The 18,528-nt window shown below is 37.4% G+C and overlaps 1 protein-coding gene across 2 annotated transcripts in view; it reads right to left on the reverse strand.

Annotated features, from left to right (window-relative positions):
• Positions 1-18,528, reverse strand: part of LOC124161924 (polycystic kidney disease and receptor for egg jelly-related protein-like) — a 241,807-nt gene that overhangs the window by 9,907 nt on the left and 213,372 nt on the right. Inside the window, exons 34-37 of one of the 2 annotated variants that reach the window (XM_046538185.1) lie at positions 17,046-17,272; positions 14,824-15,410; positions 13,950-14,234; positions 10,546-10,660 (exon numbers count right to left, since the gene is read on the reverse strand). In XM_046538185.1, the coding sequence (XP_046394141.1) occupies positions 10,546-10,660; positions 13,950-14,234; positions 14,824-15,410; positions 17,046-17,272 (1,214 nt within the window). The remainder of the gene's footprint in view (positions 1-10,545; positions 10,661-13,949; positions 14,235-14,823; positions 15,411-17,045; positions 17,273-18,528) is intronic. The other variant, XM_046538186.1, reaches the window with a different exon arrangement.

Raw genomic sequence — 18,528 nt, forward strand, 5'->3', positions numbered from 1 at the left:
CATGCAACAACACCATAGTTTCATCGGCCATACTTGAATGCATAATACATAAACAGATTTACCTGTGGCCAGATTTGAAATTGAACATACTGTGTAAGCTCATGCAAGAGGCGCACCTTTTTTTCCCAGAAATAGCAGCAGAAAATGGGGGTGCATCTCTTACACAAACTTCTTATCTCCCCTCCTCCCCTTCACCAGACGCAAGTCCAAGGGGAACTAAGTGGCCTTGGTTTTCAGCGTGAGTCGGTCATCTGAAACCCAAGGTCAAAAACAAGCAGCAAGCAGGGGAGTTTCTCCCATAAGGACGTATGTTTAAAATGCTCCTGTTTGCTTTTCTTACTCATGTAAGCATCGCACCGTCAGGTCGGTGCCTCAGAGGTGAACCTGGAAAAGATCACACTTGGTTTTTCGCTCTGGAGGGCGTGCTAAATTTACTGCCACAAGTGGCCTTCCCGCAGCTGCAATTTATACTGCAAATTGTAATTGCATATCAAACGTAGAGAAATGCGTAGTTTTGAAGGACAACACCTGGTTAATAGTCAACATCTGTCTTGCCGAGTAATTTCCATTACGCTAAGGACCTGATTTTTCAAAAATCACTATTATGAGGATTATTGCAACTGAAAAATATATTGGTGTCAAAACCTACAGTTTAAAGAATTTGAACGAGTGTGTACATTGCTGGACTAAATGCCGGATAGAAGAAATCGAAACTTTTTCTACTCCCTCTCATGGGACGTTGCATTCACAAAAGCATTAATTTAAAAATTTGGATTCAGATTCAATTTCATCGACGAATTTGGATCCGGCGTATAAGGTGAAGGGCATTATCCAAGGATATTTGGATGCAAGGTATCTGATCCAACCATCCCTAGTAAGCGTCATAAGTTAAAGACTACAAGTAAATACCCACATATCTCCGAGCATCATGCATATCATGTAAAGTTTGCTGAAAAAATTCTGCGTAAATTTTTAGTATTGAAAGAGGTACCGTATTTCCCGGCCGATAAGACGCACTTTTTTTTCTCCAAAATGTGCTGTAAAATTAGCCTGCGTCTTATGCGCCGATGGTATACGGATATCACGGGTATAACTTCGTCCTATAATAAGCAACCGTTTTGACAGGATAAATAAATACCATTAAGTATTTTTTAGTGTATCAGGCATTGAAAATAGTTCAATTCATTAAAAATTTTGATAATAGCACTCTTTTGAGCAGGTTGTTAGAAATAAAGTTTTAATACGTCGATGTCTAACTCCCTTAAAAAAATTCCCGGAAAAATCAGAAATGCATACAATGTAGCATGTTTAGTTTAATCTTGCAATGGGTGCTGCTGCAAAACTTACATACATTGAGCTAAAGAAGATGTCATCTATATGCTAATACATTGTATCTCTCACGATAAACTCACGAGTCTACCGGCACCACCGGGACTTAACCTTAGGTAACAAAGTATGAGCTCGATGTTCAGTCAGTTCAGTGCGTAATACGTATCTTTCTATTTAGTCTGCACATGTGCTTCTAAGCACAGAAACTTGGTAATTTCTGTATAAAAAGTCAAAATTGGAATAACCTAATGGGATCTTAAGAGAGAAGATTGTCATACAGTATTGCATTTAAACTTGAAGTCGTGAAATATGCTTCGGAACACGGCAACCAGGCAGCTGCAAGGCGTTTCGGCCCACCTCCAACCGAGAAGATGATACGAGAATGGCGGAAGCAGAAGGTAGATTTAATAAATGCAAGTAAGAGTAAGAAAACTTTACGTTCATGTTCTCCGAAATGGCCAAAGCTTGAGGAGCACGTAAAGACCTGGATAATAAATCACAGGAAGAACGGGATCACTGTTTCAACAAAAATGATTTTAATGGAAGCGAGAAAGTTGGCGATAGATATGCCTATTGCCGATTTTTCTGGGACAAAGTCGTGGTGTGAAAGATTTATGAAGAGAAATGGCCTGTGCATGCGTACTAAAACCACAATAGCACAAAAACTACCACCCGAATACGAAAGAAAAATTATCGAATTCCACAAATACCTATTACTACCAAATACTTAACCTGAGAAAAATGAAGTGTTTTGAAATAGGACAGATAGGAAATATGGATGAGGTTCCCTTGACATTTGATGTGCCATCAAATAGAACTGTGGACGTTAACGGTGCAAAGACAGTTGGGTCATTCCATGTCAGTTCACCCAGGCATGGCACCCACCGACTCGGATTTTAATGAAATTTTTATCACTAGCTACTATCACCTATCTAATGACCCATGTAAAATATTTCCTCTCTCACTCTCATAGTTTGCAAGATATGAGGAGTCAAAGTTTGAGATGTTTGCTCAGAAGTGGCGCTAGTGGGAGTCAAATTCCAGAGTGCAGGGCACATCGTAAAAATTCATAACTCAGAAACCACATAATATGTTTGAATGAAATTTTGACCCCTTGTCTATCCAAGTGCACAGCTTCCATAGTAATGTCTTTTATTCCCCTTGCATTGTTATGTTAGCCAAAATGATGTCAACAGTTGTTAATTAACCGATATTTTTAGCTCAAAAACATTACTTCATATTTTCAGAATTATCACCAAAAGGCAGAGCAGTTAACTCATCCAATTTTTTTTTAAATTGAAGGTTTTATTTAATTATATATATTATTAATTATATATTATTATTATTATTATTATTATTGTTAATATGTGCTCCAATATACTGTGAAATAAAAATGGTGGTGTTTTGACTGCCACTATGAGTATTTCAGGTTTTACTTTTTTTTCTGCCCCCGTGAGAGGGATTTTGGACACGTACTGTAAGACAATAAGTATAAGTGTATCCATACCTTCATGAGGATATATTTGAAATATTGGTCAGTAAATCTAAGACCAAACATGTAGTCTAGTGAATGTGGCTCTTGTTCATACAATTTTTTTTAATAACAATACTTGGCTTGTGGCAGCTGAGGGGAAAAGAGTCCAAATGGCTCAGAAATGTGAAATGATGCTTTTTCCTGGAATTTACCCATTTTTTCAAGTGTTTAGTATAGGGACAAATTGGTATCAACATACATTAGACTCTTACTGTGCATTAAGAGGATAAATGGAAATACTAATTTAAATAATATTATTTAAATAATACACTTCAATGTGTTTAAGGCATCTCCCGAACATCTCTGGAGGCTCTCTCGGGCAACTAAACGCTTTACAATACCACCAATTCCATCACATGGGGATTTTCCATATGGGTGCATAAATTTCACTTTCACATCATGTTCTTCCTTGTGTTTAGAAATCACTAATCCAAAAAACCAGTGGTCATCATAAGCACATGCAATGTTCAAGTTTGTTAAGATCTGTGAAAAAGTGATTAAATGAGTCCCGCTGAACTGGAGTTGTACAAAGTTAGCCTCACTTTCACAGAAGAAGTACGGTCTTCCAAACCCTTGGTGATGGAAGAGCTGGCAGAGCAAATGGTATTACTTATAGATATGCAGCAGGTTGTCATCAGTATCCACATTCCTTGATGGCAACTGGAGTATTAAATTTCTATTTCACTGGGAGAGATAATGCTGACATTATGTGCCACATTGTTTTCTCCCCTGCCTCACATATGATTGTATTACATGACAAACTTGAGAAGGTAATACAATCCCACCTATTCAGCCTCACTTTTCAGTGTTATTCCATCTCCCTAAGGAATAAGAGAATTAAGTGCAACCTCTACATTAGGAAGAATAAAATGTTACAATGTATCACAGTGAGGGCATGATAAATCAAAATAGATTCTAGGATACCACTTTTAGTCTTCTGCCAAATCTTCTTGTGTGAAGATGCTCCATGGGTGTCCAAGTTTATTCTGTGTGTACGGTCCGTGTATTTTTACCTGTACATTAATTGGGTGTGCAATGAGTTAGGCGAAGCTGCTCATTGTGAACTTCAACATTAAAAAAGGTTGGTGTCTCCACTATGCTTCAAAATGAGCAAATTTTTTAACTGTGCAGCATCGAAAAGTAACTGCATCTGATTGCCTCAAAAAAACCTACACACCAGTGGTGCAACTGAACAAAATTGAGATCATGAGTATACTTGAAAAACAGCTGTTATTTCTCAGAAGTGGTGTACCTGGGGAATTCTTATCCAATGTCTGCGAACATCACAGAATATACTATTTGAAAAAGTATGAAACCTACCAAATATATTGTCTTGATCCTTTTAAGAGCCACAAGAAGAAAATATCAAAATCACTGAGAAATGTAAGTCTTGAATTTGCAGAAAAGGCCTGTAAAATCCCAACTTCGGAAATTAGTGCCAGGAATGAAAATATTCCAGCCATGTAGGGAGGAAGTACAGAAACACTCCAGGTTTGGAAATGAGCTTTCTGATGTTGAAGAAGTAGATAGTGACAGCAATGATAGTATTATGAATTTTGAAACAACAGTATCCCAAGAAAAATCAACTGAGCTACTTAACAGAACGCTGCAAGATAGAGAGGAGTCACCTTTAAAATTTCATGGCATATCATCTCACAGGAGGTCAACCTATGCTAAAAGGAAAGTAGAGTCAGCATGCAGTAATTTTAAAAGGAAAGTTAAAAGAGTTCTTGATAAAGAATTATCTCCAGAAAAAGATGACCCAAAACTGCCAAAAGAACTACTTCAGAAAGTTCATGATATGGATGTGCTCATTGACTTAATCAAACAAAAAGTTGACACATCAAGCACTCATCAAGGAAAGGTACATCTGTTATCATTGGTACCAACTTCATGGAGCAGGAAGAAAGTAATGGAAGAGTTTCATGTGAGTGAGTACACTGCCCGCCAAGCAAGAGAACTTTTCAGAGACAATGGAAAATTGGCTGCACCTGAATTGAGAAAAGGGAAGGCAAATATAAAACATTACAATTAGTTAGGACTTTCTATAAAAGTGATGAGTACTCCAGAATGATGCCTGGAAAGAAAGATTCCATAAGTATCTCCAAAAATGTACGTGTTCAGAAGAAATTATTACTTGCTAACTTGAAGGAATTGTATTCCACTTTTAAATTTGACTTCCCCAGAATTAAAATTGGCTTTTCTAAATTCTGCAACCTAGGTCCAAAATGGTTTGTGGTAGCAGGATCTCCTGGAACGCATTCAGTGTGTGTTTGCACAATTCATTAAAATGTCAACTTACTGCTTAATGCCTGTAATATAGAGGAAACAAGCCAGGACCTAATTGGTTATTTAGTGTGCTCTAGAAAAAATAGGGACTGTATACTGCGACATTGCTCTCAGTGTCCTTCACGTGAAAAGTTGAAAAGCTTACTGCTGAAAACGTTTGAAGAATGTGACCCTGGAGATGAAGTTTCATACAGTCAGTGTGTTTCCCGTGACAGATCTCAACTAGTGAACTTCCTTGCGACATTTGATGAGTACCGATTAACTTTAATTGAAAGAGTGGAAAAACTGGTGCCCCATTCATTTATTATGAAGGTACAGGCAAACTACCTTAAGCAAATGAAAGAAAATCTTGGACCCCATGAAGCAGTTGTTCTCCTTGACTTCGATGAGAACTACTCATATGCTATCAAAGATGAGGCACAAGGGTATCACTGGACAAGTGATAGTTGTACGGTACACCCTGTTGTGATTTACACTCGAGATCACCTGACTAAACAGCTTATTATTTTCAGTTTATGCATCTTGTCAGATGATTTGGAGCATGATGTAGCCTTTGTTTATGAAACCCAAAGAATAATATTTTGCTTTGTGAAGGAAAATTTTACTTTAGTCAAAAAATTGAGTTACTTTAGTGATGGTTGTGCAGGACGGTACAAGAACTGCAAAAAATTTCTCAATCTTTGCAAGCATTACCAGGATTTCTCTTTAATGGCATCATGGACATTCTTTGCTACAAGCCATGTAAAATCCCCATGTGATGGAATTGGTGGTATTGTAAAGCGTTTAGTTGCCCGAGAGAGCCTCCAGAGATGTTCGGGAGATGCCTTAAACACATTGAAGTGTATTATTTAAATAATATTATTTAAATTAGTATTTCCATTTATCCTCTTAATGCACAGTAAGAGTCTAATGTATGTTGATACCAATTTGTCCCTATACTAAACACTTGAAAAAATGGGTAAATTCCAGGAAAAAGCATCATTTCACATTTCTGAGCCATTTGGACTCTTTTCCCCTCAGCTGCCACAAGCCAAGTATTGTTATTAAAAAAAATTGTATGAACAAGAGCCACATTCACTAGACTACATGTTTGGTCTTAGATTTACTGACCAATATTTCAAATATATCCTCATGAAGGTATGGATACACTTATACTTATTGTCTTACAGTACGTGTCCAAAATCCCTCTCACGGGGGCAGAAAAAAAAGTAAAACCTGAAATACTCATAGTGGCAGTCAAAACACCACCATTTTTATTTCACAGTATATTGGAGCACATATTAACCTTCAATTTAAAAAAAAATTGGATGAGTTAACTGCTCTGCCTTTTGGTGATAATTCTGAAAATATGAAGTAATGTTTTTGAGCTAAAAAAATCGGTTAATTAACAACTGTTGACATCATTTTGGCTAACATAACAATGCAAGGGGAATAAAAGACATTACTATGGAAGCTGTGCACTTGGATAGACAAGGGGTCAAAATTTCATTCAAATATATTATGTGGTTTCTGAGTTATGAATTTTTACGATGTGCCCTGCACTCTGGAATTTGACTCCCACTAGCGCCACTTCTGAGCAAACATCTCAAACTTTGACTCCTCATATCTTGCAAACTATGAGAGTGAGAGAGGAAATATTTTACATGGGTCATTAGATAGGTGATAGTAGCTAGTGATAAAAATTTCATTAAAATCCGAGTCGGTGGGTGTCATTTTGAAAATTTCTGGGTGATTTGACGTGGAATAACCCAGTTACGATAAAGACTTCCGGTAACGAAAAACATGCTATACTGTTGTCCTTGCGTGTTGTGCTGATGGTTCAAAACTCCCTCCTTTGTTGATCTTTAAACGAAAAACGCTGCCTAAGTGTACAATTCCACATGGAATTTATATTCATGTTCATCCTAAGGGATGGATGGATGGAGAGGGTATGAAACTGGGTTTGCAGAGGGTGTAGTCCCGGCGTCCAGGTGGACTTCTGAAGAAATCGTCTTTGTTAGTGTGCGATCAGTTTAAGGCCCATATAACGGAGTCTGCAAAAATCCTTGCTACACAACTGAAGACGCATCTTGCAGTGATTCCTGATGGATTGACTTCTCAACTGCAGCCTTTGGATGTTTCAATCAATAAACCATTCAAGGGATTTATGCGTGAAGAATGGATAAAGTGGATTGAGGCACCAACTCACGATTTCACACTGACCGGAAGAATGAAACGGCCGTCAATTTCTACCGTTTGTGAGTGGGTGAAAAATTCCTGGCAGAAAGTAAAAACTGAGACTATCATAAAGTCTTTCAAAAAGTGTGGAATCAGCAATGCGCTGGATGGAAGTGAAGATGACATTTTGTATGAGGAAAGTGACGACTCCCGAGAAAATGTCTACGCATATGATTTTTGCAGCAGTGATGAGGAATTTCTGGGGTTCTATGATGAATAAACTCTGATATATTTGCTAATTAATAATTTTAAAATTTTTTTAATATGAAAGTTCCGTTTTTATGTAAAATGTTATCATTAAAATTCTTTTTTGTATTATCCAAGTATTTTAGTTTTTTTTCATAAATTCTAACCTGAAAAATCCAGGTGCGTCTTATAGGCCGGGAAATACGGTAATTTTGATAACTGTCGAAAATCCAGGCATATGTCTGCAACACCTGACTGCTGTCCTCTGACCTCAGACTGCTGTCTTCGATCCTGCCATTCCAGATGTTAAAGACTTATACAGTAGTCGTGAGGACAAATGGATAGGATAAAAAAATGCAACAAAATTTTGTTCTTTTAGCTTCGATGCTCAAAATAGGGGTGCGTCTCTTACATGTGTGCGGCTCTTACACACGCTTATACGGTATTTGTCGCAAGAGATAGCATTGAGAGGCAATTTATTGACAGGGATGATTAATTGTGACTCCCATTGCATAGAGTTATCCATCTCAACTTCCATATTTGAAGAGCTGGAGAGTGCTTGTGCATTCAGCTTAAGAAGTGAGCATGATTGAATTTTTTTAAAGGGTGAAACTGCGTAAATGAAGAATTATTTTCATTAAAGTCACCTCTATTATCGATGCATCACCTCTCTAAGTGATTGCACCCAAAAACTATACCATTTCATTATACATATAGTGCTGCGGCATTTTTTAAATACCTCCCTCACAAATTTTTCCCTTGAAAATCCTTGCACGATATTCCCTCTGCAGACATCTTAACACTCAGACTAATATCTAAGTCAGAGGGCTTTCACGCCAAGGACATTTCACGCTAACTATTTTCGCGCAAAGGCTCAGAGACCCTAGTCTCACTCAGACTGCTGTCTTCGATCCTGCCATTCCAGAAGTTAAAGACTTATACAGTAGTCGTGGGGACGAATGGATGGGTTTTGGAAAGCCAGGGATAGGAGGTGCTGACCCATAGTGTGCAGTTTGGATTGGGAAGTTGTCCACATCTGAGCAATCAAATCTCCCTCCAAGACCTCGTCCTCCCACTACTCTCCCCTCCCCACTTGACCACAAAGGGTGCGGTCTGTTGAACGCCACCAATGCTTCGGAGCGCCACAGACGAGCTCCCAAGCGGTCCGTTATTAGCTATGGAGGCGTAACGGAAAACGTCACACACCCATTTGCCGCCTTGCGCTCCTGCAAAAACCAGGGTCTGCGGAGGAGCGAGTCATTTTTTGGCGGAAATTCGAACGGAATTCACTGAGGCAATGGAGGGTTTGCTCACGTTGCAGTTGTTGTTGGACGCTCAATGTGGACGCCTTTTTCTGCAAAGGTGACTACGAAGTAACGGAGTGGGCGCATATAGTAAATAGATGTAAATATAACAGTGATTTAAATAAATATGTAGCAAGCACTATCTCTCCGTAGACATTCTCGTATCTCCCCCAAAATGAACTCAAATGTCTCTGGAAGCAGCCTTTACATTCAAAAGGCAAAAAAAAAAATTATTAAACGGGACATGTACTATAGGAAAGGATTGTAAAAACATATATTGACACATCAACTCATGCCATAAATTAAAATCTGAAGAAAAATAGGATACAAATGGAATGGATTAATTTTTTATAATAGTCGTTAGCCATAATAAGTTAATATGTTTCAAATGAGAAAATGGTAGAGTACCTATTTTACTTTACTATGGTAATGAGTTTCAATTAGAAGGGGTAGGCGAGGGTAGGTGCGAGAAATACGGTCCAAAGTTTCTTTTTTTACTTTGTAGAATCACGATATTGGAAAATAAAATTAATTTAAATCATATTCGAACATATTTATCAATATTCAATTACCATAATCGCCTCAATTCGCAATTAAAACCATCTCATCGATTTCATAATCCCATGGTGCCCGCCCTCGTTCATTTCCGCCATTTTGACTTCGCTCCTGACCGGTCTGAAAAGAAATTCTCATAGCAGACGTAGCGTCTATGGACTGGTGCTCCGGAGCACTTCCATCTGTAGCGTCTGATAGCAAAAGTAGCATTCGTTGGGCCGCACCCAAAGTGCCTGTCCAAAATTTCCCTCACCCCATCTGGGAACTTACATGCATTACAGAGAAGGTTTTGGAGAGGGAGATGTTCCCCCCCCTGCCGTGGTGTTTCTCCAACCATGCTTGACTAATGAGTAGTGTTCTGGGAGTTCACGAGTCAATCCAGGTGCTGCAGGGAAAACTGGAGGGAGACCTCATCCGTAAGCATTTGGGCAAACGAAGTTCCATCAGCTAACCGTGACCTCATCCCCTCCCCTCTCGCACCTTCCCAACCACTGAGCGCTCTCTCTTGACTGGGCTGCAGCCAGAGTTACATTGTCCTCTCATTGATGGAGACGTTGAAAAGAAGTCTTACCGTTTAGTGCTGCCATGTGCCGTTTTGTTATTTCTTGTATGTTTAAGGTTCGACTTAGTGAATAGACATTTGTTAAACTTATGTGAGAAATACAAATTTAAAATGCACATGTGACAAAATTGTTCTATTGTTCATTACATTGTTTGTCTTTGTGGAGTTTTTCCCTCACTTGTTCACTGGCAGATGGAAAGAGTTCCTTGCGTCAGGGCTAACGTTAAAAACCCGGGGGAGTTTTGACAATGTAACGCCACAGTGTATCTTTGTGTATGCACCTGAAATCAGTGACATTGTGTCTACATCCTTTCTCTACGGTCTTGACAAAACCATGCATGTACATGCCAACAGTGTTGTAAATATTATAATAATTAAGAGCCATAGTGGAACTGAAAACCCAAGAACCAAACCATACGTACATAGAACTTATAGAAAGAGTAATTGACTTATTTTTACCTAATATCTGCTATGAATGAAGACTATTTAAAATTAGATAACAAACTCTTAAAACACTAATATGATTTAACTTGCACATTTAGCCCTTAATTGCAAAACAAGATACCTACCTCCCTGCGGGCCCTTTCAAATTCTTCCATCACAATTGTGAGAAAAAGGTTGATTACATAAACACTACAGCCAATTCCAAAAGTGCAGTAGAGCATCTTCCCAAAGTAACTTCCACTATAACAATGAAAAAATAATGCCACAATTAGTACTCAACCACACCATGAACAGCTAAGGTAATTTCACTGTAATTAATCGCATCGTTTGATATTACTATTGCCATCATCATTGCCATTGTCATACAAATGGTGCACATCAGTAACTAAAAATTAAAAATTGAGTTCCAAGAGTTGATAGGTACAAAACTAAGATCTAATATTGAGTATCTATCATCAAATGTAATCAACATGGTGGCTGGCAAGAACTATGTGTTGTGTGCTCTCAGAAGATTGACACAAAATTAAAGTACATAAATTGTAGTTTGTGTGAATGATAAACATGAACACAAAAAGTTTATGAACTGAAGACTGACTAATTCACGTTCCTTGTCAACGAACCAACAGCAGAATTTACACAAATTGTGACCTCAAATCTGTTAAGTAAATGCATAATTGAAAACCTAACAACAGCATCGGCGAGCTCAAATCATTTTCTCTTGACTTGAAAAGTACACTTCAACTTCTCAAGAAACAACTCTCTCGAGATTCATGTGATACTCGACAAACTGATTTCTTCTCGGAAAGAAAAGAAATCATTGCCGAGTTGCAGGCATGAGCAACTAACATATTCATGAAGAAACAACTGTGAAGACACAACAAACAAGACAGAACTGTGAAGAAACAACCAACAAGCACACCGAAAAGAATAGTGGGCAGAGGATCATGAAAAGCATTGACAAAGGCCTTGACCTGTAGAAAACATTAGAACAGTTCGTCTAAGTAAATATCAAACTGGAAAAATACCTGCTTTCAAAGAGATGTTTGAGTCACGTATAAAACTAGCTTCTGCAAGCTAGATTTATACGTGCTGGATGCCGTCCACATCAAACATTAAAATATGATAGTACCTAACAAAATCCAGGCGGAAATACAATACTTGCAATAAGGCAACTGAATGGCAAATAAAACGCTTTGAAACTTTCATCAAAATTTTCCAGTGTAAATATCACTGACCAGTCATATTTTGCTAGCTCATAACTAAAATTTATAATGTCGGATTTACTAATATTTGTAAAGGTTTTATATTTGTTTACAGTCTCCAAATTTTAGTAAGATATTAAATCAATTTCCAATGCATGGTGATCCAAAACTCTTGGATCATTAACCAACACACCACATCTGTTAGGCTCAATGTTACTTTAAAATATTATTGACCATATATGGTTTAGGTAGTTCCCATTACTCTCGTATGTTCGTCATTCAGTGGTGATAAGTTATAAGATTTGGTCATGTTGATGATATTATGTTTTTTTTGGTGTTTCTTTCACGAAGTTAATGTTTAATACATTAACCGTTCGATAGAAAAGTAATTTTTGTCACTGCCAGTAATATCTTCTATTTTCTTTAAGGCCTAGCAATAATTTTTCCTAGAAATGATACGAAACATCCTGATGTGATCAATACAATGCTATTCTAATTATTTTCTCACCTTTTACCTTTAAATCAATGCCAACATATTCGAAGTCCCAATCTATACTGAAGTTAGTTATGTTCGCTTCCGATTGTAATTCATACAAAGTTTTTTACAAAGATTGCCACTGCATTTTTGAAAGATTGTCTAAAGTAACTTGTTACACAATTATACCCAGAGAGACACACATTTGAAACTTCAAGTACCATAAACAAATTTCCACTGACACAAAAAAAATCATGTCCTTTCTTGTCCAGGGAAACTTCAATGCAAATTAAATGGAGAATCATTTGGCATAGGTAACATTTATGAAGGGCCTAGGGATAATATTCAACTCTGAGCTAAGTTTTCATCAACATTTCAAGTACATATATCCATGCCAATTCTTATAAAGTATAAGGTACTTGAATTTATTTTTAGGACCTATTTTCTCACAACTCTGTCGCAAAAGAATTCTATCAAAAATTCCTGGAGAAATTTCTTGCCCTATATGTTGTTATGTATGTACTATACTTGCTGACAATCTGTTTTTTTGCTCATTCATTTAATCTTAAATATTATTATACTATCTTAAATGATTGTATCTATTATAAATGTTTGTACATGGTACTCGTTATATTTTTTTGTATTTATAACCAAACATTTGTGTTTATCTTCATACGTTCTACTTTTTATAGCAATATGCATGCATATATATTTGATAATTTCTACTTATACCATCTGTTCATTTCGACTAACTTGTGATTATTCTATTTTGCTTTTCTTAAAATAACTACTGTATAGGTCTGAATATAGTCCCCCCTTTTTTTCAAAAAATGCCTGTGGTAAAAGTAAAGGGGGGGGGGACAATATTCAAATGCATTTTTTTAACTTTTCCCGAAACTGAAGCCTCAAAATTAGGGGGGGGGGACTATATTTGGAGAAATACGGTAATTACCAACTGCAATTTTAATACATATGTTTATACTGTTATCACATTCAAATTTCGTAAAAGGGTTTTCCCGTTAATAGGGTAGTTTCCTTCATCAAAGAAAACGAAAGGCATTGATTGCGATTCCTTACCCACCATTAGGGTATTCATAATATACAAATTATTTCGTTTTAGAAATATGTACCGGTTTAGACGAATGGCAATGGTCCATTTTTATCCTCATTTGAAAACGGCCAGATTGGCGCCCACGCGATGCCTCTCCACGTGACGTCACAGGGACCTAGTTTCTATACGAGTAGATAGGAGTTATGCATCGTCTGAGATTACCAATGCATGCATGAGGTGCAGAGCTCAGGGAAATGTGTCTTAATAATCACTTATTAAAACTGGCTTAGGTCAGAAAGTTTTCTTCGTTTGATAAGGTATTAATAATCCTTATTTAAGCCAAGCGCTACCAACTAGCAGGGTACTTAGCTACCCGCTAGCAGCCTGCGTCGTATCAGCGCTGAAGCCTCCCTCAAGGTCACCTCTCAGGGCGGCAGCGGGAACGAGAAATACATCACACTGAGAGATTTCCTGGCATTCATACTTACCCGTCGCGTTTCCGCGCGCTTGAAAATATTCACTTTTCATTTAATAGCAAAAAATAGTTATCGTCATTTAAAAATGTAAATGCGTGGAATACGTACTCCAGGAGTAATAATCTTTCGATTTAGGCAATAAAAAACTAAGAGGAAACCACCCTATCAAATAAATGAGTTTTTCCGAACGCTGCCACTGCCAAGTCTCAACGCAAGGATGAATAAAACTTATCCAGTTGCACACAGGAATAAAATATCTGATTTGCATAGATAGATGCACACATGATAAAAATTTATATGCTAAAATAGCGAAAAACATGCTCACACATACTCATATATTTCTTTGCTTGCTTGAACTCCAACAGCCCATCCTAGTAATGTTGAAAGAGACTGAGAAATGGTTGAGAAGTCCTTGGTTGAACTCCCGAGCAGAGAACTGACATGACCACCACATCCAAATGCAATTAAAACAACCCCAAAACACAAGAGCATGGTGGGCAAAGGTCCCTGGCCAGAGTGTTGCAAGGTTTTCTCTGGCAGGTGTCGAAAGGATGGAAGAACACGCCATAGGGCTGAAGTAGCAACACACACATTGCACGCTAGGGCATACCTAAAGGAAGAAAAAGTGATGATCAGAAAATACACACTCCAAATACAATGCACCATCTTTTATGGACAGAGAAGGACAAATTTTTAAATATATAAACCACAGTTAGGGGTATAAATAACACTATTAGCATACCAATAGAACAAGATTATGGACACACACATCGAGCGTCATATTGTCCTAGCTGAGACAGCATTCATAACAAAAATGGCAACTATTCTGCTCCAAAAGCTTAAGACTGGAGCAAAGGAAAAACAAGCTCATGGAAACATACATTTGGGAAGTGACTCTGTACAGATCAAAAATATGGACCATGGAAAATGTCAGGCAACTGAAGTGACTGCCTTGGGTGGGAAGCTAATTAATTTATGAGGGCATACTTCTTGGAACCGTCTAATAAAATTCCTATTGATAACATTCTTCATGAAAAGAGTCATAAGATCTTGAATGCGCTCAAACAATTTCATTCATGGAAAGGCCTTTGCTATTTGACCGCCAGGTGTCAGATACTTCATTTAGATTCACACATTGGAATTGGTATCACCAATTTCTGATACCAGTCCCCATTGATGAGATTGCCCTATACACTTACTTGAAAGCATAATCCCAGTTCACTCCCAGCTGAAGAGAGACAAACTTGTGACGTTCATTAGCAGCTGCACCTCGATCCAAACGCTCAAGGGGTTCATTCATAGCATTATTCCTCAACACATAGAAGACGAGAATGGGAAGGCTCATTCCAATCAAGATCCACTCAATGAGAGATGGTGGGCTAAGGGGATGGCGAGGGTACACAGGGGTGGATTTCCTCAGTTCAGGATCGACGGGGATTTGCAATTGCTTTTTTGACAGCAGTCCTTTCAGTTCAGGATCCTCATCCCCAGAGCGCACCACAGGCCTCCTTCTCTCTTCAAACACTCCCATGAGCTCATTCACCATCGAAGTTCCTTTGGGCATAGGTGAAAAAATCACCACTATCACTCTTTTCCATTTTGGCATTGTACTGATGTCATATTCCTTGCTGGTTTCCAATTTTGGCGCCCCATAGACTTTAGATAGGTACCAACGACGACACAGTCGCCCAAACAACAACAAGGTTGCTAAGATGAAGATTAAATAACCGATTGTTCCCCAAATCTTTTGCCCAAAATGGATTTCTATCAGCCTTGCACTGAGTATCTGAAAAATGAGAGTTAACATTTTTTTTCTCAAAAGCCAACGGACATAAAGTTCACCCAAATATTCAATTAAACCTTGGGTGAAGACAAAAATTACACATTTTTTACAAATTAAAAGAAAAAATTAAACTGAATGCTAGTGTATCAAAGAAATTATAAGACCCACATAATCTCATATTTTTTCTCAGATATGTGATTTCAACCTCAAAATCTCCTTAAGGGTTAAGAAAGAACATTTTTTTTAAATTCAGCTCCATTACTTAACAATTAGATGTCACGAGTGAAGCAATATCAATAAAGTTTCTTGATTAGAGGAAAGAAATATCTTTTCAAAAGGCAGCAGCACAAAACCAGTAGGCACTCTGAAATGTGCACATCTTCATGCTTCTAATCCACTGAAAACAGGCCAATTAGCCTTGTGATTGCACTCAGATTTATTCATCTCTAGACCAGTAGAGGTCCATTCAGAATTTAATTTTTAAATATTATAATAGTATGCAAGAGTGGTGTGTCAAGTGACAGCCGACACATGAGTTACGCTGTGTCAAGTGCGACTTGATATCTGAGTGGAAAGGGAAAAAGCTGAACCCAGAGCAATACACTCCACAGTGCCACCCCATGGACAGAGCAGCGCAAAAAGCAGAACGTCAGTCTCTAAGTGGCCTCAGGAAATAGCTATTTCCTACAGAGGGAATGGAGGCCCTCTGACATTATTAGCACTGGCATAGTAAAGTGGCACACACCTGGAATCACAATTAAACATTTAATTCACTAAAAATGGTGGGCCTGATGTAAGCATAAGGAAAATGTCAAATCTTGTTTAATGCGGCTCGGCAATCAGGTTGACTGTCTTATCAGAGGATGTCTCATTCCAAGCAAATGAGGGAAGCTGTGAAACAGCGAGAGGGAAAAGCATGATTCAAACAGGACTGATGGAACCCACTGATGGGCTACTTGAGCTCAATAGAATGGAAAAAAGCCATCCAGAGGGTGTTAAGTACACCTATCAACGATATTTTGCCAGAAAATGATGTTTTTGGATGTTCTGAAGTCTGTTTCAGCACCTTCACTGGGTTAGTTTCCACGGCAATGCTCAAGGTGGTCATGGAGGGAGCTGAATTTTGGACAACAGTATACACAATGTTACCAAAGCAATTTCAGCTATTGGTTCTTTGTGAGAAAAGGTTATACTGTGCTAAGTTGAAAAAGAATGTCATTTAGTGCTTTTGCAGTGCTGTTTTCTGTGTCTGTTCCCAATTCCGTAACCTATTTTCATGTTAGGTTGCAGCTTTTTTACTACGCCCTTAAAAGGTATGTGAAATGGCTTCCACAGGAGAGTGTGAGGAAATAATTGTAAATTTTACCAAAAAATGATATCTTTAAGGTTTAAAAATAGTTAATGAACTAACACAACATTTCAGAATCAGCAGAAACTTTTGTTTTATAATCCACACATATTTCCCTTGGAATTCCAAAATTAGTATGTATTACATGTAATCAAATTTATGAACAGTTAATAAAAACTCTTTTTGTTTCAACATTTACAATTACCTCCCAAATGGCAATAACCATTACTTTTCAAACAAAATGCCATTTATTGACAAAAGAAAGCCCATTTTTTTCTAAGAAAACTAACCTGATGTGATGTGATAAATTCTCCAAAATGATTTTTTTCTATTAAGACATATCCAAAGCTGAATAAGTTGCGATCAACATTGTACATTGAATATTCCAAAGCAAGGGCTTGGGTGAATTCATCAACCCATCCACTATCTTTTATGAACTGAAGAACTCTTCTAGAATTTTGTAAGTTTCTACCTAAATCTGCTTCAAAACCAGAATCTCTATAACTATCCAGTGAGCCTGAAAAAAAAGGAAAATCATTCTTTAAATCTGCCATTTATACATCGCAGGTAATTTATTAATAAGATTTAATATAAAACCTTACTCTAGAAACACATGCCTTCACGGATTGCATGCTAAAATGGATACATAAATCAACTCTCGAACAAGAGACCAGCTCATTCGTTTCGTAAGGCATTCAAATATCCATTATTTTTTCACACTCTTGTTTCAACAGCACTATGCCATTATGTACTTTGCCCTGTAAATTAGCTTACTAATTCTTTTGAGTTACAGCACAATAATGTTACAACAAGTGATGGATACCAAAAGCAACTAGGCCACCAACTCTCTCATTAATAGTGATCCATGAGAAATGCCATTAAAAAAATGCAGACATAAAATAATAACCATCATTTAGGTGTAGAAGGAAACTCTAACCAACTTTTCATTTCACTATAAGTTCAATCCCTTTTTTCTCCAGAGTACATACCTAGGAGAGAACTATGTACTTCCCTACTTCAAAACATAGTGCCTCTTCCCAGAAAAGATCAATGAGAGAGTGATTATGAGAGCAAGTTTGCACTTTTCCAATAAATCATCCACAGAATCAGCAGCTGCCAAGTAGCATTCCCAAGCAGCAGACGATATCCATCGGACATCGAGATAAGGTTGATATATCCAAAAAAATATAGAAATATTTTCATCCAATTCACACACAAACACAACACATAAGTTTGTGGAACAGTATCTGGTTTTTGTTTCACCATGAACATCCAAAAAAATGTTGTCATTCCTCGATGGATATTTTGACGACCTAACATAGATATCCTATTTGTAACATCCACGACAAGTTGCAAAAATAATATTACATATAGATATCCAAGTTTTAATATCTGTGATATTCTTAATTGACATTAAATTCATATAGTTCAAACATATTAAAGTAAGAAAAGGAAAGAGTCTTAAGTCTAAATTAGGGATGGACGGATCCAGGATATTTTTCGGACCCCAATCCGGATCGGATTCTTGATTTTTAGAGCCGGATCTTCGGATATTTTCAGATCCTAATGCATTTTCAATTGTCTGCTGTAAAATGAAATAATTATTCAAGTTTCTTCTGGGTAAATACAATCAAAGGAAAGCTATTTAGATTAACATAAACATTTTCATATTTTTACCGATAAAAAAATCATTTTTATAAGCTTTCAAATTATTTTTAAAAAATGATGAAATCTTTCCCTGATAAAAATAAACTCCTCCATCAAGGAGAGGTT

The sequence above is a fragment of the Ischnura elegans genome, chromosome 7 (genome assembly GCF_921293095.1).
Source record: "Ischnura elegans chromosome 7, ioIscEleg1.1, whole genome shotgun sequence".
Taxonomy (NCBI): domain Eukaryota; kingdom Metazoa; phylum Arthropoda; class Insecta; order Odonata; family Coenagrionidae; genus Ischnura; species Ischnura elegans.